General features: G+C 33.8%; 1 protein-coding gene across 1 annotated transcript; it reads left to right on the top strand.

Annotated features, from left to right (window-relative positions):
• Positions 1-27162, top strand: LOC123562599 (uncharacterized). The gene is made up of 12 exons (XM_045355225.2): positions 1-148; positions 891-1226; positions 1937-2047; positions 6795-6877; positions 9583-9721; positions 10107-10163; positions 14803-14880; positions 16586-16696; positions 19306-19438; positions 19614-19738; positions 22304-22479; positions 26899-27162. Exons 1-12 carry the CDS (start codon positions 1-3, stop codon positions 27160-27162), a joined length of 1761 nt encoding a protein of 586 aa, XP_045211160.2.
• The last annotated feature ends 771 nt before the right edge of the window (positions 27163-27933 follow it).

Below are 27933 nucleotides of genomic sequence, written 5' to 3'. Positions count from 1 at the left end.
ATGTTACATGATAAACAAGTATGTACAATGTTCTTAACAATAGGATGCGTTGGACTAGACTGTCTAAATGGAGGAACTGTTACAACAAAAGATGGAATCTGCCATTGTATTTGTGTTTCTGGATTCTCAGGCTTAAAGTGTGAATACGGTAAGCGATTGCAGTGTGACCCAACCAGAACCCCCTTTTGTATGTATGGTGAATCTTAAATTTGTGAATTTAGAAATTATCTACCAACTAAACAACTGAATGTGCAGCGATATAATTCACTTTCATTGCCAGATTTTAAAAAATAACCTATTACCGCTAAATGAACATAAAGTATAACACAGTGTAATAATATCTTTAAGGTTTCTAAATACCGTTCTCTGTCCTTAAGATAATTTACAAAGATACCGTTTAAACTTTTTACAAGCTTGTGTTTTCATTCTATGCCTTATAAATTATTAAGTTAAGGCGTTTAACCCAATCGCCCGCTAGTTAACGGAAACCTCTCTCAAGTTTACTTCTGCAATAGCCCTTCTTCAAAGGATTTCAACTCCGTAATGTATTTTTGAAACCGGAATATTGAATTTAGTCTCTAAAATCTTGGTAAAGAAAACAACACAAACACAAGTCCCTATATGCATAAAGTTGTAAAATAGTAAAATAGTAAAATTATATAAATTTCATTTGACATATATACATTCTAAAAGCTATCAAAACTTTAAAGAATGTTAAATTACTAATTAAAAAGATCAAAGACGGTCAGTTGTTATTTCGACAGATTGTGTGATCTCATTGTTGAGGAAAATTTCCCACTAATTTTTCAGTACTGTAATGGATACTTTATTTGCTTGAATGTAAAATGTTCTTTCTCCAAATAGTACATTAATCTGTGATTTTCCTTCAGAATTGAGAGAGAGTATGTGGCCGAGCGGCCCATACTATCTGCCTATGCCAAAAGGAGGATGTCCAGAAACTAAAGCTCAAGGGTGGAAAATAGGATACCTCAACTTCACAACGGAACGGCCTTTTACAACTGAAACATTCTACAATAACGTCTCAAACACAATGACTTCATTGTTCAATATAACATTTGAAGAAACAAATATACTAGGACCATTTGGACTCTATAATTTGCAGATGAACTTCTGTTTTAAGAGCGGAGATCATACTCTGACAAAAACAAACAGATGGCCGAACTGGGAGATCGAAGTATTTTCTTCAAATGAAGGATGTCCATTGGGTAAATATGCAAACAAGAGTTTACTTAGTTTAATTAGAAATATTGGTATAAAGGCATCCTTTGATGAAAACGTTTTTTTGTTTTTTTTTAATTACATTATGCATAAGTTGCAAACTCAATAAGTTCCATTACTTGCTGGTGTTAGGACCTTCGCTTGAGACCGACTTTATTTGTTACATCGATCAGGCCTTCATACTTTATTTGAGTAAGTCAGTATGCAAATATACTTTGTCTCCTACATATACCATCAGCTTTTTTGAGTGATTTTATTTTTGTATTTGTTTGTATAACTAACAAATATTTTTGTTTCTATCAACGCATATTTCGGCAAGTGTTATCTTTAAAATAAAAATAAAAGCATGGTAGTAATTTTTCTTGGTCTTTGTTCATGCCAAAGAGCTAAGTTAAAAGTATATCACATACAATATATACCATTTTATTATTATTATTATTTGATATTAAAATGGAAAGAGTAGAATTCGAATCATCAAAAGGAAATCAAAGGAGTGAAAAGTGACATTTCTTTCAAAGCGTAAGTCTATATATCGGGTTTAAGACTTGACATTGATATGGACAGTTATAATAGAATCAATTCTATGTTTTAAATTGTAAACTTCCATCATAAGCCAATTGAAAAATAAAACGGCATTAATGTACTGCACGTTTTTGTGCTGTATATACTTTTTTATAATAAACACAAATATTTACAGAATTTGAAAAAGACGTGTTTGTCTCATCGTTTCCACCGCTATTAATGTGGAATGCTGATGGATATATTCCACAAGTTCATATCCGAAAGATGTCTGGCGACAACACTACAGGTATAGTCTAGCAGTCAAAGTGGTGAAATGGTACAAAAACCTAGCCTGACATATATTTGATTGTGTATTTGTAGGACAGTCAAGCGGATAAAGCGGTTATCGTATGAGTATATTATGTAGGTATGGTTTGGTGGTTTGACCGCACACAGACACCGCTGTATGACAAATATCAGCTTTTCATAGTAGAGGATAACCAATATGGTATCCTTGGGATATAATTGCAGGTAAGGGTAGAACCAACGAATATCCTTAAGCCAGCATGATGGCTTCCTCACTTGAAAGAATTCTACACCCCCTTAGCGAGGTTTTGAACCAATAGCGGCAAGGAGGAAGTGATTCGAAGCCATCAACGTTACGCATTCAGCCAAAGAGGCTCCTGTTGTAAAGGTAAAACAATTACTATATTTAAAAAAAATAACCATGATGCAGTCTTAAACCTGTCATGCAGTTTAACCTGGTGCATTTACAGATATGGCTAAAACTGGAAAATGGTAAGAATGCAGCATGAAACATCAAGTGTCCTGTCATGCAGATTAAGTCAAAGCAAAATTCCACCGTACAATATGAAAGACAGGTGGTGTTTTCTTGATTTCACCCTTCAACTTAGAATTTGCAGTTGTAAGTACGAAATCATGAATTTCACGATTTCAAACTTTACAACTTGACGAATTTTAAAAAGTCGTAAAACGTGATATCATAAAGTTTGAAAATCCATTAAGTATGAAATTATGAACTTCACGATTTCACACCTCAAGACTTCATTTTTTTTTTATTTTTACTTTTTTACATTTATATGTAGGGTTATTTTCCTTCCTTACGACAGGTCATTGTTTTATTCCATAATATCCGGAGAAATGACGTTGCGTCATGACTTCCGGCTAATCAAACGTGCAGGAATACCATAAAGATGCTGTCTTAGTGTAAGTGAACTGATATATCTGGGAAAAACAGTAAAAGGTCAAATAACGTAGCACGTACTGTCAAGGATGAGCATCGTGCATTTCAATTAATCCAGTATATAGCAAGATACCTTAGAGGAAGAAATTGATATGGTTATATAATACATGTTCTTTTGGCATCATTTTACACATGGGAAAGAAAAAAGGACGTCGATAGGATACATCGGAGTAGATTACCTAGCATGCAAATTTAATTATCCGAAAGCCTTATGCATAAGGGAATGAGATCAAAGAGGTATGTCATTGCACAATACAAACCCTGATGAATCCGTTTAGTATTTAAAAAAAAATCGAAGGTAAACCTAATATATTAAAGTGCATTTTCATACACCTTTAGGAGAATAATAATTCAGCCTGATTTAAAACTCTTGGAAAATTTATTTCTCGTTTAAAAATTTAGATTTAATCTTGATATTTCCACAGTAATTTACCTTTGATGATTTTAAACCTAATGAAGAACCGATGATATTTATCAGTGCATTGTTTTTAATTTAGAAATAGATGAAGAGGATTTTGTTTTAGAATTGAAGTCACTGTAATGAGTCTTTTTACTAATGGCCATACACGTTTGTATGTTCGCAACTCTTAATTCAAATAAAATAAATTTTTCCCTCAACTTACAGTTTTAAGCTACAGCATTTAAACATGTGGTGTCCATTGAATTCTCATTTTGGGCTAGTCCATTATTTTATTTTGGGACCATACGACTGCACTCTAGTGTATCATTAAAGGTCCAATGTACACCGCCATTCGAACACATCCGTGGGCGTCTCTAAAGTGTACAATGTTGAGTTTTGCTCAATCCGGTAGCATGCACTTCCACTTGTGTCCATGAACAGGTCCAATAACATTTTCATTTCTGTCATGTGGGTCGGCCTATTGAATTTCAACTTTTTCCATTACAAATAAATGGGAGCAATGGTCTAGTGGTTAAGATGTCGGTCCTCAATCCGGGATTCAATTGTTCGAGCCTTACTGGGGTCACGATCTTGACTTCTCTTATGACACCAGTAACGGTTTTTCCAGAAAACATTCTCGAGCGTAGTTTAAATAAGCTTGAAGCTTTCATCACAATCTGAGTAAAACTTTAGTATAAACTATATGTTAATTATGAAAATTGCTAGTGTTGGTCCGATAATATCTGTTTCATTTTATAACAAATTTTAAAAAGAAGAAAAAAATCTTGTTTATTTACACGCTCACAACAACATATGGACGAATTAACACCGCCTTTGGTGGCCCAGTTGTTTAACTAGATATTTTGATTTGAATGCGCATGCGCTTTTTACTTGTGGTAAAAAGGTCGCTAAACAGAAAATAATAAAATATGAAATCATCGTTTTTATTATGAATTGTATTTCCACAATATATAAGATCTTGCTCATGGAATACCTTGATTGAAGATTGATATATCAGTTAATATATCTTACCTGAGTGGCCGCGTTAATTCTTATTATCGCCCGACCGCGAGTATTCTAAAGTCTAGATAGATAAAAAAAAGTGGTTCCTTACATTTGAAAATGCCATATTTTCTTTCATTTTATGTATAAAAGGTATTTTTTCAAACATATGTTTCTCCGTCTTCAATGATATTTGTAATATATTTTTATAGATCGCGGCAGTTTGTCACAGGAGTGTTGTTTTAGTAATATATGGAACCTCTCTAATCCGAACCCTTCCAATCCGAAAACCTCTCTAAACTGAACGAATTATTTGGTCCCATTTTTTCTTATTCATTCTCTATTGTAAGAATACCCTTGTGATCCGAAACTTCACGACTCCGAAAACCGAGACTTTTGAGATTTTTCTGTCAAATTACATGAACATCTACCCTTTTAATCTGAACTTTAGTCAATGTTTCTGATGTAAACCTTGCTCACTTTTGACAACTTTGAATCTGTCCACAGTTTTAACTATTACTCTTTATAAAGATGCCAACAACAATAGGCCCCAACACTGGTAATTAAAAGTCATGTCAGATTTTTACTTTGTGGATGCATGCAATAAGCACAGATGTGAAAGAAGCATGTATAAGTAGTTTGTTTAAACAGAAATTTGTAAGAATAGACATACGTGCAATAAGTATTGCCAATGTAATAGATCCTTACTAATTTGTTGGCCTGTGCCTTTCTTACATATATTTATGCAATCTGTTCATTTAAAGCAGCAAATATTGAATAAACTTCATTGAAAGTGGTACTAAATCAGATCTTTACAATAACCGGACCAGTAAAACATTCTCCTTTTAGCTATCTTCTGTGAATGTAGGAGTGGTGAGAAAAAATGTTAACAAGTGATATTGAGAAGTTGAATTGACATGAAATTTACATTACACTAAAGCATGCGCAATCTACATGCTGCTTATAATTCAATTATTTTTTATTAGTCTGTTCACAAAACAAATAAACCTACACATCATGTGTAACAAACAGCATAATTTTTCGTTCTAAAAAAAGAAACCTTTTTAATCCGAAAACCCCTCTAATCGGAACATTTTTTCCGGTCCGAGCATGTTCGGACTAGACAGGTTCGCTGTTGTGTGCATTTTATTACGTGAATTTTCTGTGACTGACGTGATAAAACATTGGTTACCTTCGTGATCAAGACCATATGATTGGACTAGTTTGTGGTTTCGAGGATGTCAACTAATTAGCCGTTAAAGTTACTGAAGCATATAAGATGTCGTTGATGTTAATTACTGTCCTTCAGATATCAATGAATGCCAACAACAAATATATCACATGGTTAGGTCGGGGTATTTTTAATCCAGAGCGAACATAAAAAAATCAATTTGAAGTTTAAATTGATGATTATATTTCGAAAGAATCTTAATTCAAAAGATCTGCATCCTATTAAAGACTTAAATTACTATTAGTGTTTATTTACTTAAGAAATATACCTAATATATCTCCATCTCAAGTTTTTATGCTTGAACATTAGTATATTCTTGACATTGCTAAAGTGTGCATGCAAGAAATATTACTTCCGTACTTCGGAACGGGCCAAATGTAAATTCATTTTTATTCAGAAAATGAAAATGTTGAGTAAGGATATTGAGAATTTTATTTGCCAATATGGTTGACAATTGAGCCGCACCATGAGAAAACCAACGTAGTTTTGCGACCAGTTTTGCGCAGTCTGGTCAGGATCCATGCTGTTCGCTAACAGTTTCTCTAATTGCAATAGGCTTTTAAAGCGATCAGCATGGATCCTGACCAGACTGCGCGGATGCTGGTCGCAAATGCATTATGTTGGTTTTCTCATGACGCGGCTCATAATTATGTATTATATTAAGCTGAGTATTTCTGGCGATAAAGCCAATGGTATCTTCAGAATGCACGTATTCGCCTTTTAAATTGAGGAAAGTTTAAAATATGTCTTAAACTTAACAACAGCTGAACAAAATTCTTACTTTTTAAAATATATTGGTGATGAATATTGCTGAAGAACTATGACAATTAATAATAACAGACCTTATGAAACAATTAAATGAATAACTGCAAAATTAAAAATTACAAATGCATTCAATTCATTCATATGTGTTATTTTGTGTCATGGAAGTTATTTGAAACCCCTATTGACAACTCATGTCTGAACAAGTCATGTTTTAAACGAACGCACAAAAATGCATGTTATACTTTAAGGCGTAAATAAGCCCAATTTGCGGAATAGTTTTCTTAAATCCATAGAAATATTTCAATTTGTTTACCATTTACAATGCACAAAACATAAACATGGAAAAGTAACGATTACTCCTTTTCACTTTAAATTAAAATATATACTTTCAGAAGTTACATTTACCCTTTGCAAACGTATCGTGGATGACACTCCTGTTCTGTTGCACTGGGATATGCCTGTTTTATTTATAAAGGTTAGTATTAGTTAACTTCATATAAATTGCAATGGTCAAACTATAAATTCCACTTCATCTGTCAAGTATCTGGGTGCAATTTTAGATCAGCGTCTTACTGGCGAATACATGGTTAACTCTATTATCAAAAAGGCAAATGACAGGTTAAAGTTTCTGTATAGGAAACAGAAATTTCTTACTGATCATACTAAACGACTTTTGGTTTTAGCTTTGATACAGTGTCATTTTGACTATGTTTGTTCTTTCTGTTTTCACGGCTTATCTCAATTTTGGAAAAACAAGCTACAGGTTACCCAAAATAAATTAATTAGGTTTATACTCAATTTGGAAAATAGGTCCCATATGGCCCAAGAACATTTTATTTCATTGCATTGGTAACCCGTCTGTTAAAGGATGGAACAAAGAAGATTGTGTCATGTTTTCAAAATCAAGAATGGTCAATCTCCTGACTACTAGTATATGAGTCAATATCTTGTGACCCAAGATTCTGTTCATTCATATAGAACAAGGTCTAGTGACAGTGGGTCTTTTATGCTACCTAGGGCGAAAGGCTTTAGTTTGAAGTCTGTTTTCAAAAGTTCTGTTAAGGATCTTTTTTAAAAATATTTGATTACACATGCAGAAATTTGTCCTTTTGTGCCAAACTTTGACCTAGTCTTTAATTAAGTGCAATTTCTTATTAAATATCTTAAGTCTTTTATAATTAACATGGAACATTATATGTTTAATATAATAATAGTATCTTAATTTAAATATTTATTTTTATTAAAATCATGTTTCATGCCTCTCTATGTCAGATCATCACTAACAGGGACCACAATGGAAATCAGGGATTTCTTCACCTTTTTGTGTTATCCCTGATATTGATTTACTGACATAGCTCATAACATATGCATATTTCATTAATTTTATTATTTTTTTACCTTGCTGATAAAATTTAATATCATATCATGAATGTTGTCATTGTTACCATGTTGTCAGTATCGAAATAAACAAACAAACAAATAACTTAAAGTTTTATTTGTTTTAAAGATATATGTTTAATATTGTTTGCCGGAATAACATGCAAACAGCATACAATTATTTTTTGTCCTTTGATGATGAGTTTATCTTTGATTTCAAATCAAAACATACGCGATCATAGCTTTAAGAAATTACAAAAAGAGGTTGAAGTTTCAATTTATGTTTATCACCACATCTTGAAAGAGCTTTATGATATACGTTAGAATTAACAGTTGGTAGAAACTTGTATGAAAATTGATGCAGTGCAAAGAAAGTTTGATGCACCGTAAACAGTACGCAGTATTAATTGTGTATAATCCTAAACGACACAAAACCGTTTGGCTTTTGTTGTCTAACTTTTGACATTATTCGAAACTTGCTTCTTGCTATCGAGTTTTAAGGACACAGAATATAGCGTAATTTTCTACTAAGGCCAATAAATTTAAAGCTGGCAACCTTACCAAATTTTGTGAATGTAACATAATTCATACAACTTCACCGTTTTGAATTTGCCTCATTGATGATAAAGATATTCCCAACCCGTATTTTAATTTCTTTTCCTAACATAGCAGATAATTTCCGTTTTATAGATCCGAAGGGACGTACTATGTTATATCCCGGTGTCCGTCCGTCTGTCTGCCCGTCCGTTAGTAATTTCGGGTCCGCTCCGTAATTCATGAACCCTTGAAGTATTTCAAAGAAACTTAACACAAATGTTTACGACATCGAGGCGACGTACAGAACGCATGAGATAAAGGTAACACTTAGAGGTCAAAGGTCATATGACTTTATTTTGTGTCCGCCCTATAACTCTTGAACTGCTTGAAAGATTTTAAAAAGTCTTGGCACAAATATTCACCACATCGAGACAACGTGCAGAGTGCATGTTTCGGATGGCACGCTTCAAGGTCAAGGTCACATTTAGTGTCAAAGCTCATACCTGAACATCTTGAAGGATTTCGAAGAAACTTGACACAACGCACAGAGCGCATGTACTTGATGGCTCGCTTCAAGGTCAAGGTCACACTTACGGGTCAAATGTCATATGACTTTGTTTCGTGTCCGCTATGTAACCCTTGAACTGCTTGAAGGATTTAAAAAAAACCTGGCACAAATTGTTCACCACATCGAGACGACGTGCAGAGTGTCATGTTCTGGATGGCTCGCTTCAAGATCAAGGTCACACTTTGTGGTCAAATGTCATACCTTCGGGCGCATATTGCTCAGCATTGCGGTGCACTTTTTGAAGGTTGTTATCAAATTATCTATATAGAAAAGATACCAATATATTCGATTATGGGTATCACCAACGGTGTAGTCAAAATACGAACAAGAAAATAACTTTAATGATATGCAAATTAATGATAACTTTGCAGAGCTTTATACCACAGCCCCACCCCTTTTTATATTTGCTATTTATATAAAGATATTGATTGTTTCGCTGGAATACTTATTAAACAATGATATTAAAATGCTGTTTGTAAGCATTTAGCAAAGAACCATGTTCACAGTAATCTGAAGCACTGCTCAACATTTAAAGAGTCTGGATACAAGATGGATACGACTTCAAACATTTATTCAGAATATTATGACCAAAAAAGGTTAAAATTATGTACAATGTTCAAACATATTCAGAAAGTTTACAATAATTTATTTTATTTACTACTGTAATTAAACACCCTTTTCTCCTTCTGTTATGGTAGCAACCGTTCACTAGATGTAATGATAATGGTCTACAGAGGGATTATTTCATTTACGAAGAAAGGTATCCGATTGACGTATCTGGAGTATATACAAACTACAGCAACCAATCTCCTCTAGCATTCTGCTTTTACAAACCAGGTATTTTTCTTGTCAGTAGTTTGTCAATAGGTTAAAATGCTACAGTGACGCTATTTGATTAAGTACCATCAGTTGAATAATAAAAAATCACGTTTAACTTCACTGTTCGATAAAAATAAAAAAGATCAAACCATTTGGCACACCAAAAAATGTCGACTACAAGCACTCGCAATATTATATTATTTCAGCACAGATGATCTGTTCTCACATCTTCGCATTTAACGAAGTTGATCAATGTATTTACAAATAATATACTCGTAGAAAAGCTGTAATACAGTGTTTTCCACTTAATGTATCTGCAAATTCCATCGAAATAGTTTTTTTTTCTCAAATGTTCATGAACTGTAAAATGTAACATTTATTAAAGTACTGACTCTCTCTTCAGTGATTGTCGACAAAAACCTGAATACGTGTGCAGGGTGTGATTTAGGCGAATATGATCGTAAGTTGATTTCTCATCTGAAAATTTACCACTTATTGAAGATATTAATTATCAAAAATTTCAACTAAAATCACTTGTAAATTAGTTTCCGAACTAAGCATTTAAATGTTTCATACTGACAACAAAACGGTTAATCGTGCAAATTTCAATGGACATGTGTAGGGGATATGACTCATGAGCAAAGTCTTAACAGCAAGGACCTATCAAGGGGAACCAAACATTTTCAGGCTATTCTCTTAGTTGTGCATGAGTAACTGTCTTTCAAAAATTGAAGATTCAAGGAAATGATGCCAAACAAATGTTCATGTCAAAACACTACAGTTGCTGACATCCAAGTATTTGTTTTGTTTTTGCTGAGGTTAACGTTGCACCGACACTATTATAGGCCACATGGCGACTTTCCAGCTTCAGAGGTGGAGGAAGACCCCAGGTGCTCAACCGTGCGGGCATCTGGGTAGAACCACAAACCTTCCGGAATCCAGCTGAATGGCTTCCTCACATGAAGTATTCAACGCCCAGAATGAGGCTTTAACCCATATCGTTGAGGAACAAGTGATTTAAAGTCAGCGACCTTAACCACTCGGCCTCGAAGGCCCCTGGCACCAGTATGTATCCCAGAAATGGGGCATAATGCAATAGAAATTGATATTACAGCGAACGTATCTTCGATAATTTTTGTGTTAATGTTTTAATCATCGCTGATTAAAGACATTTTAATGCTTTAATCATCGCTGATTAAAGACATTTAAATGCTTTAATTATCGATGATTAAAGACATTTAAATACTTTAATTATCGATGATTAAAGACATCTATGTTGATATTCGTTTGTAATATATTTGAAAATTCCAAATGCAGCAAATGGTAAATCAAATATCACTTCGAAAAAAATATTAATTTGTTCCTTCAAACAATTTAACTAGAAAATGAAAAATTATGGAATAAATGCCGGTCATGTAAACATTGAAAGTATTATCCTGAGCTGTGTGTTTGAGCAAACCGTCATTTAAGGCAGTTCTACACGTTCGGGTCAAAAATTTTCTACAATACAGAATTTGAATAAACCCTTATTTTTTCAAAACCTCAGAATATACTTAGATCATTCGGTAAATTAAAAAAAAAACATAGGGTCATGTGCTCAGTGTTTTGCTAGACTGATTAAAATATGATCTAACACAAGTTTTCATAATTGGAGTCTATTGGAATGTAAATGTTTCGAAGACATTTTCAAAAATAGATTTTTTTTCTACAATGTAAAATTAAATGAAACTTCTCACAATCGTAAATAAGCATATGACCTATAATAAGGTAAAATAAACTGTATAGATTCGTTTACTTGTTTTCAAGGTATTTGCCTATAATTCGCGCATTTCGATCTGGTTTTAAGACATTTTTGGAATTTATTAACGTATCCAGGCAATATTCTACGTTTTCCGGATAAATGACGTTACGCTGTTACTTCCGGTTTTATCAAACGTGCTTAACTACCATAAGAGGCATTGTTTGGATGTATATGATCAAGATACGTGTGTACATATCCATTTTGTAACTAATTCCTTTTTTATTCATTGAAATTCATTAAAGTTTAATAGCAGTTATAAATACAGTACAGTCTTTCCTATCTAATTGAAATATTCCTTGGCGAACCAATATCTAGACAGTGGCATGTATCAATCATGTAAACTTCAAAATACATGCCCATGAATTTCTTAGAGGCAAACACATGTACAGTATATAAGTAATCGTTAAAACCATAGAAATAAGAAATTCTGATTTGACTGATAATCTAGATTTTCAAAATGACACACATTACATCGAATAACATCTGGTTGTTATTTTATTTAGCAATACAGACTAAATTGACAGCTTTAACCACCAATGTTTAAGCATGGTTCCTTGCATCAGAGTATTTGTATATTTAAAAGGACTGGCATAATATAATCGGAACACTCCGGCAACTTGATGTAGTACACGGCTATGTACTTTTTTTTCAACACAGTCGATAAACTTGCATTACTAAAAGTTTTGTAAATAAGCCTTTGATAACTAGCACAGCCAGTAAAAACGACTCTCGGGGAAATTCTTGGAATCATCCGCAATGGAATTAGGCAGTCACAGTCCAACTATCAACTAAGACTATGAGTTCTGATGGGATCTTCATGAAACTTGTAAAATATGAAAGGAAATAAGTATTCCCCACCAATCACTCTTTAAAGTAAACATAGGAATACTTGTGGTCAATCACTGTAATATCCTTAATGACGAGGGAGAGATCAACTCGATTTTAAATCGAGGTTACTCTAACATTACTGCATGTTAATCGAAGCATCAACAGAGTATTGTTAATGATCAAAATAATACGCTCTTGACAATGTGAAACTAATATATGTCCCAAGAGCATAACAACCGGCCTAAAATATCAGTAAATGTTACCTTATAACAAGGTCCCAACATGTTAACAATTTATCTCAGCAATCGTGAAAATAGGATAGTTTTTTTGTTTGTTTTGGGTTTAACGCCGTTTTTCAACAGTTTTTCAGTCATTTAGACCACGATAATCCGTAAATAGCCAATCGCAAAGCAGACTTGTACCCGTCTATATTTCATATACAACAGTAGCGTTGTATATATATCGGGGGAAACTTGGGCAAAAAACGCGTGAATTTCGTGTCAATTTACCATCTAACAATACAGGCTAACGCCGGAGTTAAATGACCTTGCAATATTCTCACCAGTTATCAATGGGATAAAAAATAAGACTGACATGGAGGTAAATTCAGTTGACAACGTCTAAATATTAATATCGTAAAAATGACCCCATGTTATTAGATATCAATAAAATTGAATTACAATAAACTACATATTTGTAGTGTAGAACCAACTGGGTAAAAACGTAATTTACACATTCACTGAAACGTTTCCAGCAGTTGTAACTTTTTATGTTCACTTGTTATAAAAAAGACATGTCAGCACGATCCTCACATTTGCAATCAACTGGATCCAGTTGTTCGAAACTTTTACAGGCGATTGCGTTAACGGTAGTAGATTTCGACAGTTTAGAAAACTTAGAAAATCAAATGTACTTGTTAAGGATTATAAACACTAAACCATCTTTACAGTAAAATTAAAACATCATACTAGTGTTTCCCACCCACCAAGACTAGTATCATAAATAGGAATTTAACAGGCGGTTAGTTTAACAGCTTAATGCAGTGGTCGTGGGTTCGAGCATCATTGGGGTCACGACAATGACTTCTCATATGACCCCAGTACTAGTTTTCATAGGAAACGGACTCGAGAGTGGTTACAATAAGCTTAAACAGTTAAAGCTTTCATCACAATCGAGCTAAAACAAATTAGTATAAAATAAACTAAACTAAATTACAGCCCGTTAAAGTTTCGAACAACTTGGCCCAGTTAGAAAGTAAAACAACTACATCATTCTTACAAGAAGAGCACGATATAGTAAAAGGTATTCGTAGTCCTACGAGTATCTACGCACTAACTATATCCTGATAAACAAAGTAAAAAAATAAAAAAATAACTAACTAACTAAATAAATAAATAAATAACCTGGCTATCTTCATGAATCAACGAATCAACGTATCTGTCATCGTGTTTCGCCAACATGCAAACTACTCACAAAAACTAACTGTTCAGCATGCAGTCCAATTTTGAGTATTTTTGAGAAATCCATATTTAACTGTTTAGCATTAATTTTGTGATTGCAAATAAATGACTCAAAGTGTTAATGAACGTTAAATCTTAGTAAATCCGGTATTTGAGTAAAACTGAATTTTTACACCTGCATTCTTTCATGTGCCCCACTGACAATTAAGCCCTAACGGTACAAAGATGATAGTACTCATAAAAACACGTTAATCCTTATTTCTATAGAACGCGTGGGAGAGTTTTCAATAATTGCAGTTTTTATGTCACGTGGTCTAAGTCGGATAGACAACTCGTGCCGTTGTCTACGGGATATATACAACTCGCTTTGCTCGTTGTATATATCCCGTAGACAACGGCACTCGTTGTCTATCCTATACGTAACGGCGGGCAGTTAACCTAACCAGTGTTCCTGGATTCTGTACCAGTACAAACCTGTTCTCCGCAAGTAACTGCCAACTTCCCCACATGAATCAGAGGTGGAGGACTAATGTTTTCAGACACAATGTCGTTTATCAAATAGTCACGGAGAACATACGCCCCGCCCGAGGATCGAATTCACGACCCTGCGATCCATAGACCAACCCTCTTACCTACTGAGCTAAGCGGGCGGGCGTGAAAATAGGATAGAGACATGCACTAATTACTTTTTAAGAGAAAAGAGGTCTGAGACCTAGCGCTTGTACATGTTGCCGTTTTGTAAAGTAAAAAAAATGTGAAATGTGATACCCAAATATAAAATATTTCCTTACTACTTTTTTCAGTTAAATTGTAGTTTATAGGCTTATGTATGTACATATATGAAAATGCAATCTATCATTATCGTGAGCTAATTTAGAATAAAATATTTAACTTTTGAAAATGATCTTTACTACTGTTTTGAACAAATATGTTATCAAACATATTAGTGTTCATTGTTATTAAAGTATTACAGTAAGTATTTGTTATATCTGAATGTAACTGTATTTCAGAAAGCAGCGTTTTGTTCAATACTGAAAATACAATAGAAGTGAAACAGTGTATAAGTGGCCTCCTATCGTATTTCAATTGTAAGTTATTGCGTCGTTATCACGGTAAGAACGGAAAGATTGTTGTTTAATTCAGCAGTTTTCATGAATTACAGTTTTAATTTGCAATATAAAGTTATATGAGAAACACCATTCTAAAGCTCCCCAAGAGTGGTTGTGAGATTTTTTTTTTTTTTTTTTTTTTTTTTTTTTTTTTCTGTTTTGTTTTGTTTTTTGTTGTATTTTTGTAATTTTAATTCTAGTTCCCCTGAGCTTTAAGTGCTCATGGTGAGTTTTCGGAATCGCTGGATGTCCGTCGTTCGTCCGCTACTTTTTATGCAATTTCACAAAATTTGGCCAGACACCTGCCCGCTTCATCCGTCCTGTGATTCACTTGACTTGCTTCACCTAAACTTACACAAGAAAAACTATAAAAACGTTTAGCCTGAAACCACAAGGCTCAGATCTTAAATATTTGGTACGTAGCATTGTGGTACTTTTTTTTTCAAGTAATACCCCTGGTGTCAATATTGGCCCCGCACTGGGGTTTATCTGTTTTACATAAAATTATAAAGGATAGACTGTAAAAACTTTCCTTTTCTTGTCTAAAACCGTATTGCTCTAAGATCTGTTTGGCATGTAGCATTAGACAGAATTCATCTACCAAGTTTGCTAAAATCACGAGTTTGGGGTCAATATTTGCCCACCGCCTTGACTTAATTTACAGGAATAATTTTTAAAATATTTATGCCTTATCCCTAAAGCCACTGTGTTTAGATGTGTGGCATGTAGTTTTGTGTTCGTTTGTTTCAAATAATTCCTCTTGAGGTAAAAACTAGCCCCCACCTTTGGTTCAATTTAATATATACTTATATTGACATATTGAAACCTAAATCTAAGAGTAATTTCGACTAAGATTACTATGAGCTAAGATATTTTGTATTTAACATTGTTCGGTAATTCTGTGCAAAATTTGATCAAACCATGTCACTTTGTTCAAAACTCTACACGTCCTTCAATCCATGAAGGGAGCAATCCGGAACGTTCACCTTTTATACATCAAATGTTAAAACTACCAGCAACAGGCACAAATGAGATATCTTATACTGTGAAAGTTACCGGAAAATGTTTTTGATTCGGTATTGCACTAAATATTTTACATAGAAACGATGCGTCATTGTTAGAGTAAAATTCAAAATTGCAATGCGAAAATATTTAACTTTAAATGGAACAAAATCTATATCATTGTGATTTAATTTAACATAATTAATGACATTTTGAAACTTTAAAACGCTCCTGTAACCACCCTTGAAGTCTGCTCTACAATCTGACGAAATCAAAATTACCGTTGTCGAAATTACATTAAGTAGTAATGATTCAGTTTACCTAGAAAGTAGTCATGCAAAAAATCAAATGAATGTTACGGAATCAATAAGTGTCTATGTCCCATGCATAAATAATATCAGTGTTACAGATTTTTTATGTTTATATATATATATATATATATATATATATATATATATATATATATATATATATATATATATATATATATTATGAAATGTAAAGACTCGGCACAAGATGAAAGTCTAGAAATCAAGTAAATAAAATGACTTCACATGCCTATATCATTGACGATAAAAATGAAATTTAAACTCTTTCTTGAACAGCATCACGTGACGTAAACACCTTACTATATTAAAGCCTATCTATATAGCTCTTAGAAGTATATTCGTTTTTCTTACAGACGTACTGGTTACTACAAGAGATTGTGTGGTCATGACTTGGATCCTTATAGACGCTCGAATGTCTGTTATGGTGTCTGGAGTATATTTGTCAAATCATCAGCTTCTTACATGTAAGAAAACGTCCCACTTTAACAAACTTAAGTTGTGAGATGCAATCAAACTGCTAAAACGTTCCACTTGAACAAACTAACTCAAAATATTGTATGATATTTTTTTGAATATTAGATACACTGTGGCATTTAAATGTAAACACTTTGTAATATATTAGAAGCTTGAGGTTAGTGGAAGCTATTTTATATGTCTTTCCAAACCATCGATGACATAAATTTAATTTTAGTATCACAATAAAGTGCTTATTTGCTTATATTATATCTGTAATTGCGAATGCACACAAATACTCTCTTGTAAATACTATAATGCCGGTCTTAATTATCGTCTTATTAAGGCTCTTACTGTCAGAATAATTTGTATATTTGATGTATTTCTAACGTAACACATAAGCACAGATAGTGCTCGACTCCATTTTCATGCTATCTTTGTTATAATTATTGTTGATTTGCTGTTAATAATAGACTTTGGGTCATTTTTGACTAATTTGGGTTAATTATGTTGATAGCTGGTTCCCAGCGTCACGCATTATGTCATATACGAAAGTTAAAGGGAACCAGGTATTTGATAGAGCAAGTACTCGTTGTAAAACGTTATGTTTAAATTTTGACCAATCAGAAACAAGTTCTAAAAATAGCACGTCTGCTGGGGTATAAATAGGTAGATGGATGACAAAGAGAGCATTCGGTATCCAGCGGTAGAAGAAGACATATCGAGGATTCAACTAATAATTTATCCTAGTACCTTGAGAAGGAGACTATTGCAGTAACCCTGTCAGGGCGGATAAATTATTAAAAAGAAGACTTTGGAAGTTCTTAAACTAAAGAAAAGTAGCAGAATTTCGATAAGGTTTCGAGCTATAGGGCCAGCGCATAGGAGTTTTACCTTAAGGGTAGTTGAATGCTATATACGATAGCATATATAGGCTGAGCATCGGGAAGCTGAGACAGAGACCCAGAGTTTGGTAATCTACCGAGATATTAAGAGAGTTCCAGCTTATAGACGGTTCAGCATTACTGGCGAAGTACAGCCAAGGCATTCGGGATATACCTATATGGTAGTTGAATGCTACATATGATAACATATAGGCGCTGAGCATCAAGGAGTCATGGAAATTATATAGAATTTGGGAGGACAGAGGCCGAGCATCTATGCGATAGGACTCGTATGTTGTTGATTCAAAGACATTGTCTGACGGGAACTTCAACAAAAAGGCCAGTCATGTATAGAGTCTCCAGCCTATAGGAGTTTGAGCTAATCATTTTTAATTGAAGACTGTTCGTTTGAAACATTTAGTGTTTTGCCTGATCCCTGAAATTGTCTAGCACATAATAAGAAATCATTTAGGCAAGGTAGCCAGAGGAAAATTCTATATATATGGGATATTTGGTCTCACCAGCTATACGTTTTAACAAAGGACATTCTATTTCGTTTGTCAGCTAGTCTAAGACATAGTCACCTTAGGGATAGGACCCATTTTATTGTTCAAGATACTAAAGGCGTAGGCACTTCCCTGGGTCATATAACTAGTATCCTGACACTTACGAACATATACATGTCGAGACTGTTAATTTGCTTACTCTATGTCTCAATAGCATCTTCTAATAAACGTAATAAAACTTTACAACAACAGTTTTTCAGTCTTATAGTACTTATACTTTGTGTTGTTATTATTTCTGGTCTCATAACAGTTCTGATTAGCTATTGCGCGTATAATTACCCCTATGAACGCACTGAATTAAATTGAAACTGTTACTGTTTTAAGATGCTATAACGGATACCATTTCTTTCATAATGAGTCTATTAATTAGTTGCTTAAACTTTGTTCTAACTCCATGCTATTAAGCTTATTATCATCAAAAAAATTCGGTTCTATAGTTCATCGGTACAGCATGGAGAAACACTGTGCTTGAAGTTATTTTCCCCCAACACCTCGACGTACCAACTACCATATAGCCACAGCTCCATCATTTGGCTCTTATTTAGCAGGCAGTCCTTGTCCGCCTTATATCATTGCAAAATGTGAACCCAATTTTGGTCATGATGGGCTTCATCCAAAAGTACGACTGATTTATTGAGAGCAGCTTAATATAGTTGAGCCATGCCATGAGAAAACCAACATAGTGGGTTTGCGACCAGCATGGATCCAGACCAGCCTGCGCATCCGCGCAGTCTGGTCAGTCAGGATCCATGCTGTTCGCTAATGGTTTCTCTAATTGTAGTAGGCTTTAAAAGCGAACAGCATGAATCCTGACCAGACTGCGCGGATGCGCAGGCTGGTCTGGATCCATGCTGGTCGCAAACCCACTATGTTGGTTTTCTCATGGCACGGCTCAGTTACACCTGTCTGCTGGATTGAAATAATCCAAACTAGCTATTAACTGACAAAATATTGTCTCTAATAGCAAAACTGGAATCTTTTGATGAAGCTTGGAGGGGATACATATAACTGGTTACTAATGTTATCAATTATCTCAAATGCAATCATTCTAGCTTACTTAGCATCTCATTTTTTATGAATCTTTCAATCTTGAGACATCTTAGAAATTTACCGTTTGAACAGAAAAGCTTATATTCCTGACCTAAGTTAAATCATTCCACTATGTTTCAGACATGTCTAAAACGACAGTTTTCATCGACAGATTCAAATGGGGATTTTTGAACAACGGTGCACACGTATGTAACTACGACAGAGTTCGGTCACTGTCACCTGATGACCCTAGTGATTATTTAAAATGCCATCGGTAATTATCTTTATAAAGTCCGACTTTTAAAATACCGCCATTAGAGAAATGATTCTTACACTGTTTCTATTCTAACAAATCGATGTTGATTTTCGAATGTTTAATCTTTGTATAAGAGAAACAAATGTTATCGCTGGACAATACAATAAGCTTTCATTTTTTATACTTATTTTAGAGCCTTTGAAGGGAGATATGTCATTTTGCTGTCTCAGTGGGATACCATTTGGTTCTACTTTGGACATGGTGAAGACCTATCCCCAGCAAATATAGTTTTGACAATTTTGCCACCTGGAGAATTTGGTAATATTGTTATTTGTTTCCTCTGTAGATAGTTTTACTATTGGCAAGCTCAAAGCGTTGCTATAATAATCAGCAAGATTTCAAAGCCGCGATGTGTGGTATGTTATTAGAAATATATATTTTTTTGTTTAAGTGTTAGATTCAAATATTTTTTATTAAATGAACACAGGAGCATTTTTTTCCGAGTGGAGCCGTAAAAAGATAAAGTGAAAGATCTGCTATTTACGAGTGGAAGGTGTTCTGAACAATAGCATTTTTATATTCTTATGATAAAACTAATATTAAAGATATCCGATGACCATTTTTACCAAACTATTAAATTTTTAAATATTTACTTCAATGTATCAAATCATTTTCAAATGTTTTTAGTTTTCTATATATAAAATATGTATACAGAACTACATTCATAATTAAATGTCATGCAGTAACAGTTGATTGTTAACCAATGGCCAGTGTTTTACAGGTAGTGCACTTTTATACTGTGTTTATCTACACATGCATACAGTGTGTACTATTTTAAACCTTATGCATAATGCTGTTAATACACATAAACGTGTTAATTATATGTTTACAGAAACGATATGAACTAATTATTCATATTTTAGAATATGAAATTTGGATCTAATATACCTTTAACCACTCCGTAGTTCTTAATCTGTAAAACGACTCTTTTTATACGATACTTTTCTCTATTAAAGCACGGGACAATGATCATTCTAAAATTAATAACTCACTAAAAATACATGTAATAAATGCACGTTCTGATCTACTTTTACAGACTACATTATACGCACTGTTTACATATTACATTATATTGACATATGCCACTTTAGTATGCACAAATCATACTGTAATGTATATGCATATTTTCTCCTTGTTAGGCTTTTTTGTCTTCATGCAAAGCTAGCGCTTAACATTTATCAAAACAATTTTACTCATCACCTGCTGACAAATAAAAGTACATAAGACTTTCGACCACCGCTTTATCTGATATGAGTTATTGCAATAAATATTAGAATAAGTCTGCCTTAAAACATATTGTCATAAACAATCGTTCACAATATCATTGATTAGAAAAAATGGTGACCATGATCAGTGCAAAAAATGAGTTGTCAAAAGATTTTCCATGTCAGCTAAGGTAAGAAAGTACAGAACGTTTCATCCCGACCGCTCGTTGAACTATATCGCTTCCCAAGAAACAAGAATTATTATGTAGGCGACGGAACGCACAATGCACACTATACTTACGTTAATCAACACAGAGGAGGATACAATGCTCTGTGTATTCTGATGTGGACAAAAATTCACTTTCAAGCAAAACCAGTGCATGTTCATTTACGGTACGGATGAAGCAATATTGAAGAATACAACTAATGAGATAAGCATTTATTTGGGAAGAAACACACCATGATAACCCTTTTCAGAAGAATGTAAGACAACGAGAAAAACTGGTTTTAGCCGCAATATTCTGTTTTATGTACTTAGGCTTGGACTTAAATGTGGGAAAAATAGTTTCCTTCTGTTTCTAAGACACAAGTCATTATGATCAAACTCAGTAAAAATGGCCATGACAAATGAATGATTATACTAGAAATGTATATATGAATTAGTAAAATCAAAGAAGTATAAAATACACAGAATGGCAACTGGCTGTAGTCTCGCGTGATCTCGTGTCAGAGCGTGAATCGGCGTTATCTTAGTAAAAACAAGCATCGGCGAGCATGGAGTTACAATTTGTACCTTTAAAACTACATTTAAAATACATTTTAGCTTCTAAAACAACATTACTTTAATGTGAAATAGTCTAAGGACACAAATTACACGTTTCTTACCATCAAAAGAAGCGTGGTCATACGGTGATAATTAATTTACCGATGAATAATTGCTTTCGCATACAAAATGGCGCGTGGAGAACGCGTCACTTCCGGTAAACGAGATCTCATTCAGTTGTAACATTTTTTGACGAGATTTGCTCTATATGCCTTTCAAGTTGCCGATCTATTTATTTTTATAGCTTTTTGGTAAAATGTGCGAGAAATGTTCCCAAAAGCCCAACCGTTGAGCTGGTACGTAAGTATGTAAGTATATACTTACGTACGCAAAGCAACGTGTTAAAAGCAGCACTACATGGCCAAGATAAGTACTGACAATACGTACTCATAGAATAGATGAGTGGCCTGGGTAAATGAACTTAGTCATTAAGTGTCTGTAATGTATATGTATTTACAAGATCATTTCGTCAACTAGATATGTACATGCCATACCATTTTAAAAGCAAATTATCTTAGTGTATTATGCAAAATATATTTACCTGGTAACCTTGTGATACAACATCTATTGTCTTAAGTAACAGCATGCAACATATGCTCAACAGGCCCTATATTGACTTAACTAAGAACATGCGATACATACACCAAACCATATATACGTAAGAGTGTGCAACAGGTGTTCACCAAACTATGAAAGTATATCTTTTGTTTTCATTCAAAAAGTGTGCATTACGGTTGAAGTATTAAAGAACATTAAGATTTAGCAATGCGTCTATATCTATATTTTGCATTACAGATGTGTATGGGCAGTTGCATGCACCTTGTTTTACAGAGCTGGGAATGCAGCAGCAAACAATTCAAAATTTTCAGATAACAGCATCGTCCTACGAGCCTGGTTATCCTCCACACAATGCAAGACCAGCCTCGGGTGGATGGTGTGCTGCTTCAACAGACGAGAACCCTTATATCCAGGTATGTTCCAATATTAGTACGAATATTTCAAAGTATGATCGTTTTGTGCAAAATAGCAAAGAAGTCACTGGTACGTATATGTCTCCTTCGAAATGTTAAAATGTATATGATTTATCTGAAATATAAAAAAAAAAACAAGGAAATTTTCTCTAATTACAAGAAATACTCGTACATTTAAAAGGAAAGAAATTAGTTTTTGATTGTAAAAGCTACCTCCCTGTTCCCCAGTACAGTCTAACGTATCTTTAGCGGTCGGCTAAAGGACTGAATAAAAGTGACTATTATAGGCAGGTGGCCACTATATCCAGAGCTTAATTTTCAGATATACTTTTAGGTAAACGAAAATCAGAATATAACTGGATGTAAAAGTTTAAAACATATTTATATGCATATTTATGCATGCTAGAACAGTAAAATAAAAACTAGCATTTTAAAAATTAATGAATTATTCACTTGCATGTTAAAAATAACTTATGTTATTCACACGGTGTGATATTTGCTATGCGACAGTGACCATTAAATTTGGTTCATTCTGCTGACTGTTAACGGCATTACACAAAATTACGCTATATAAAGGCTTATTATATGGGTATTTTCATCTGTCGGACAGGGTCACATTGTATAAAGGTGTCTGCTAATACAGGTTAGACTGTATTTATCACTGTTTTCTACAGGTAAGTTTGAAAAGCAATTGGTCTTATGGATATCAGCTGCTGTTTGAGCCTTTACTCCGCTATATTTCTAAAATGGACTGGTCCATCATTCAGTTCGGGCAGTACCGCTTGTTATTTAAAGTGGTATTCACTAAAACTATACTGACTGAATAGCGACCAGTGATATGCGGCTGATCTTGGTCTGCACTGGTCGCAAAGGCAGATTCACTGGCCACCAGCAGGCAAACCCATGTCATATTACCATTAAATTGTGAATAGCTTAATTCGTCGGACGAAATGTGAGTTTCGATTATAAAGGGATAAATTCCAATATGAATAGCAATAATTAATAAAAGTAGGATCTTCTTACAGATTTTATTAAACAGGTCATAATTATATCTTTAAAGAGCACAAATCAAAGTCTTCTTACAGATTACTGACTTAAGAGCACACATTTCAAAGTCTTTTCATCTTTTTTATTTCTTTTAGTCTGAAATTGATATTTGGTTCCAATAAGTCAATCTGTTTGACAAATATTGATCTTGCATAAACAACAAAGCTACTTGAACAATTCTCAGTAAACTTCTTTTAAGGGGACGCATACTTTGAAATTAGAAAAAAGTGGGCGGGGTATGATAAAATTTACCTGCAAAAAAGTACAAGGTTTTGGTACATGAAATGGATACTGTTTCAACTGTTATAAGTACACAAAGGATTGCTCACTAAAATAAAAATGAGAAAACTGAAACAAGAAAGTTATTGTTGAATTACATAAGACTTATTGTGTACATTCAAAGTCAACAATTAAGACTTTTTGGTGCGAAAATAATAGTGCTTCACCTTGTCCAAACATTTATCAATGTCCTACAGATTCTAATTTAAAGAAATAATGTGAAATATGGTCACTGTCTTGCTTTTCATTTCGCATATGTAAGCTAAAACACATTATTTAGTTTGTTTACAAAGTAGTGCATAAGAAAAGATACGGTGGTCAAGGAATGCCACATTCCAAATTTTAAAGAGTATATTCCCCTTAATATATTAAACATTTATCGTTACAGAAGTCTAGTGGCTTACAATAAGGGCCTAGAAATGTTGCCATTATTAATTTTTAACTTGGTATTCATGAACTACAATGCACTTAAATATCAAAACACATTCAACAAACTTTTGAAAATGTATTGTCTTAAAAATCCCTAAAATAAGGTATGAAATTTGGTTCAGAGGTCCAATCAATGTGTTTATGTGCAAAAGTAACATTCTAATCTTGTTCACAAAAGTTACTAATACACAGCTGGCATGTCAATGATCAAAACTGGACGAATATACATTTATCCTCACTTTAATGTCATTTATATTTTGTCCTTGAATTCTCCACCATACTTTTCATAACTCTGTTTGCACGAGTTGCACGAGAATGCTGTCATTCACGTAAAAAAATGGGGTCAAATAAGTTGTAAATGCAATATCATCTAAACGTAATTAATGGATTATGCAGTTCAAGATAAACTTTATCTCATAACGTAACGAACATGTATAATGTTGTAACAACAACTTTACTTACATTGATTTAAGTAGCAGTCGGTTTATAAGTGACTTTATTGATTCATTTTGTGTTTTGTTATTGTTGTCAAAAAGTATAACGGAAGTGCCTCACAACTGAAGCGGAAACCAGTTTGATGCGCAAAGTAGTCCAATGTAAGTAATATTTTTTGACAAATGTCCACAGAAATTAATAATTTCCTAATATTAAAGACGAATATCTGAATAGGATTCATTATTTGATAAGAAATTATAACCATCGACATGTTTTTTTAAAAATCGTACACGTGCTGACACCTAAGTTGTCTCCCGTTGTTTATTAGAGTTACCTTTCGTCCGGCGCAGTAATACATTTGCAGTGAATCGCCGAGAAGTCGTGGGGAAATTAAAAACCATGTAAATAAACTAAAATTAACCACAGTTTCAAGATGAATTTCAAGTGATCGCCATTATGCATTTAACCCGCCTGACCTGTGTAGCATCTTAGATATCTGTTCTAAGGTATTCATTGTGTAGAATGTCATGTTATACCCTTGCAATGTTAATCCCACTCTGATTTTTTTTGTTTACATTTTTATCAATGAGAAATATGGCGTCCATCCCGAGCTGAAATGACGTGGCGTTAAATTTTTACATGTTTAAGCAAACCTGGTGTGTTAGAAAGAAAATCTCATCCCTTCAACATTATTTGGAACACTGTTATTGTAAAAAACCTGTTTTTTCCTTATACAAAAGCTTAGTATTTTGTGTTGAATGTACTTTCACAAACACCTCTGTTTTCCTATTACATTCATAGTACCACATCCTTCTCCACAAAATACTGAATATTACAGGTGTCCATCAGTATTATATCAGTTTAGGAATATGTTTTCCCACCATCGATTTCTTGAATATGCACCCCTTCCGCATTTCTGTATGAACTGTGAATGTAGCAATATGCGTCCCCTTAATGCTAATGAAGTCAATTTTTCGTTGACAATATAGAAAGTGTACTTGCTACTGCTACAGTTATGAGAAATTACATTAAAATTTGTTATGAAAATGTGTGTTTTAGGCACAGGATATTATTTCGTGATATTTGTCTAGCACAAAAGAAACCTTGACGGTACCAACTCTGCAATGGAAAAATAAAAAATATGAACGCGCAAATAACAACGGTTGCCGGAGTAACGGCTATGCTGTAATCATACTATGCACAATTTTGTGCGAGATTGAGATACAAGGATATATTCACATTTACTTCAGCGCTAAACGCTGTCGCCTACAGGGTCAAGGTTCGAATTTAGGCATTTGCACAAGCGTATTTCTCTAGTTCAGTTTGGCTCATACACATGATTGAAACTTTTGTGCTTAACGTTGCACCGACACAATTATAGGTCATATGGCGACTCTCCAGCTTTGATGTTGGGTGAAAACCCCAAGTGCCCCTCCGTGCATTATTTCATCAAGGGCGGGCATCTGAGTAGAACCGTAAGCCAGCTGGATGGCCTCCTCACATGAAGAATTCCATCCTCCTAGTGAGGCTCGAACCCACATCCATGAGGGACAAGTGGCGACCTTAACCACTTGGTCACGTAGGCCTCTTATACCTGAGTGGTGCTTATTTTAAGACAAAGGGATAGATGATGACATTGACGAGAGAATAATTATGATGTAACAAACTGTCGACATTGTAACCAAATCCTGAAAATTATCTCATTTGGGAGTGAACAAAATGTTCATTTTTACTTTTTGTATTTGATCACCAATCTGGGTGTGTAAACATGAATTTCAAATACACTTATAAAAAATTCAAAACATAAATGTACATGTATCAAGAGTCTTTCCATTTAGTTTTTTTGATATATTATAACAATTCAGAATTTTGCTCTGCTTGCCAAGGAAAATATATATATAAAATATATCATTCCCAACTTTTTGCAAACGCTCATATTTAAGTTATATTAAAATTATGTCTAGGCCTAAATCAAAATAGAGAAATGATATATTTGTGGTACTAACTATAAATTTTGACAGTTCGTGCGTGTTTTCTTAATCTTTATCTCAAAATTGTTTCAGACAGTAGGTCTTTTTTCGTCTTTATATTTAGAATAAATGAAAGCAAAATACATATAGGGGCTAACTTAAACTTCTTTTATCTCATATTAGAAATTGTATTCAGTAAGTAGGCCGTTCTTAATTTGTCTTTAAATATAAGATAAATCAAGACATGAATATGTTTCAGGTCGATCTTCTTTCTATAACAATCGTTGATGGAGTTTCTGTCACAAACTGGGATGAGAGACTGGAATCGACAAATAAGAATACATTTGACGCTGAAATCATTCCTTATGGTAGCAGAGCGTTCAAAGTTTTGTTCGCTACTTCGTTAGATCACATGATCACATATGGCCACCACGTAAGTTTTAATAAAAATAAACTATCCTGTAATATCGTACAGTACATAAACCTAACACGATTTTATTTCATTAATAATTTCCCTTTGTAACGAAAATTTGAATAAAAAAATATCATTGATAAGGGACACAAATCAATATTTTCATAAAATTCTAATGAATTGTTTCCCTAGTCTATGTATCACTGAAAATGTTTATTTTATTTAAACGAATTTGTCGCTGTTACATTACGCATGCGCTAAATAACAATGAGCATTATTGAATAGTGATATTGGATCCGTGAATTCGACAAGATGCCATTTTGTTGTATTTTAAACAAATACTAACTTTGTGCCGATAGCTATTGATTAGTGATGAAAAACTAGTGATATCATAGATGTATGTATTTTTATAAATTTTCGAGTCCATGTCGACAATTAGTTAAATGCTACCATGCAGTGACTCGCTTTTTGGGCAGCTGGGAAAAAGGAAATATAACGGCATCGTCCTTACGTGACTAAAATTTGCATTTATATTCTTTTTTTTTAATTCCAGAATTTATACATAGACATATCATTAAAGTTCAATGAACAAAGAACTTTTATATTTTACAAACCGTTTGTTGCAAGGTATGTTCGGCTTTATCCTGTGGCATTACGAACGTTCGCCTGTTTAAAATTCGAGCTCTTCGGCTGCAGAAAATCAGGTAAAGTTTGTATATTAAATGACTTTCGGTTTTTTGGAGGTTTTTTGGGGGGGGGGGGGCGGGGGGCGGGGGGATAAGATTGTGGAACATATCCTGAGACGTATCAATTTTGGGCGAAATACGCGCCTTTTTAAAAAGGTTTCCGTTATATGAGGTAACTCGCCCTAAACTAAATAAA

Source organism: Mercenaria mercenaria, chromosome 2 (genome assembly GCF_021730395.1).
Source record: "Mercenaria mercenaria strain notata chromosome 2, MADL_Memer_1, whole genome shotgun sequence".
Classification (NCBI taxonomy): domain Eukaryota; kingdom Metazoa; phylum Mollusca; class Bivalvia; order Venerida; family Veneridae; genus Mercenaria; species Mercenaria mercenaria.
This window is presented reverse-complemented; position numbering and strand designations above follow the sequence as displayed.

Coding starts and splice junctions, on each gene's coding strand:
- LOC123562599 (XM_045355225.2), top strand. CDS start 1: ATGTTACATGATAAACAAGTATGTACAATGTTCTTAACAATAGGATGC. Junction 9,722..10,106: donor ATTCTGCTTTTACAAACCAG/GTATTTTTCTTG, acceptor CTCTCTCTTCAG/TGATTGTCGACAAAAACCTG. Junction 10,164..14,802: donor TGATTTAGGCGAATATGATC/GTAAGTTGATTT, acceptor ACTGTATTTCAG/AAAGCAGCGTTTTGTTCAAT.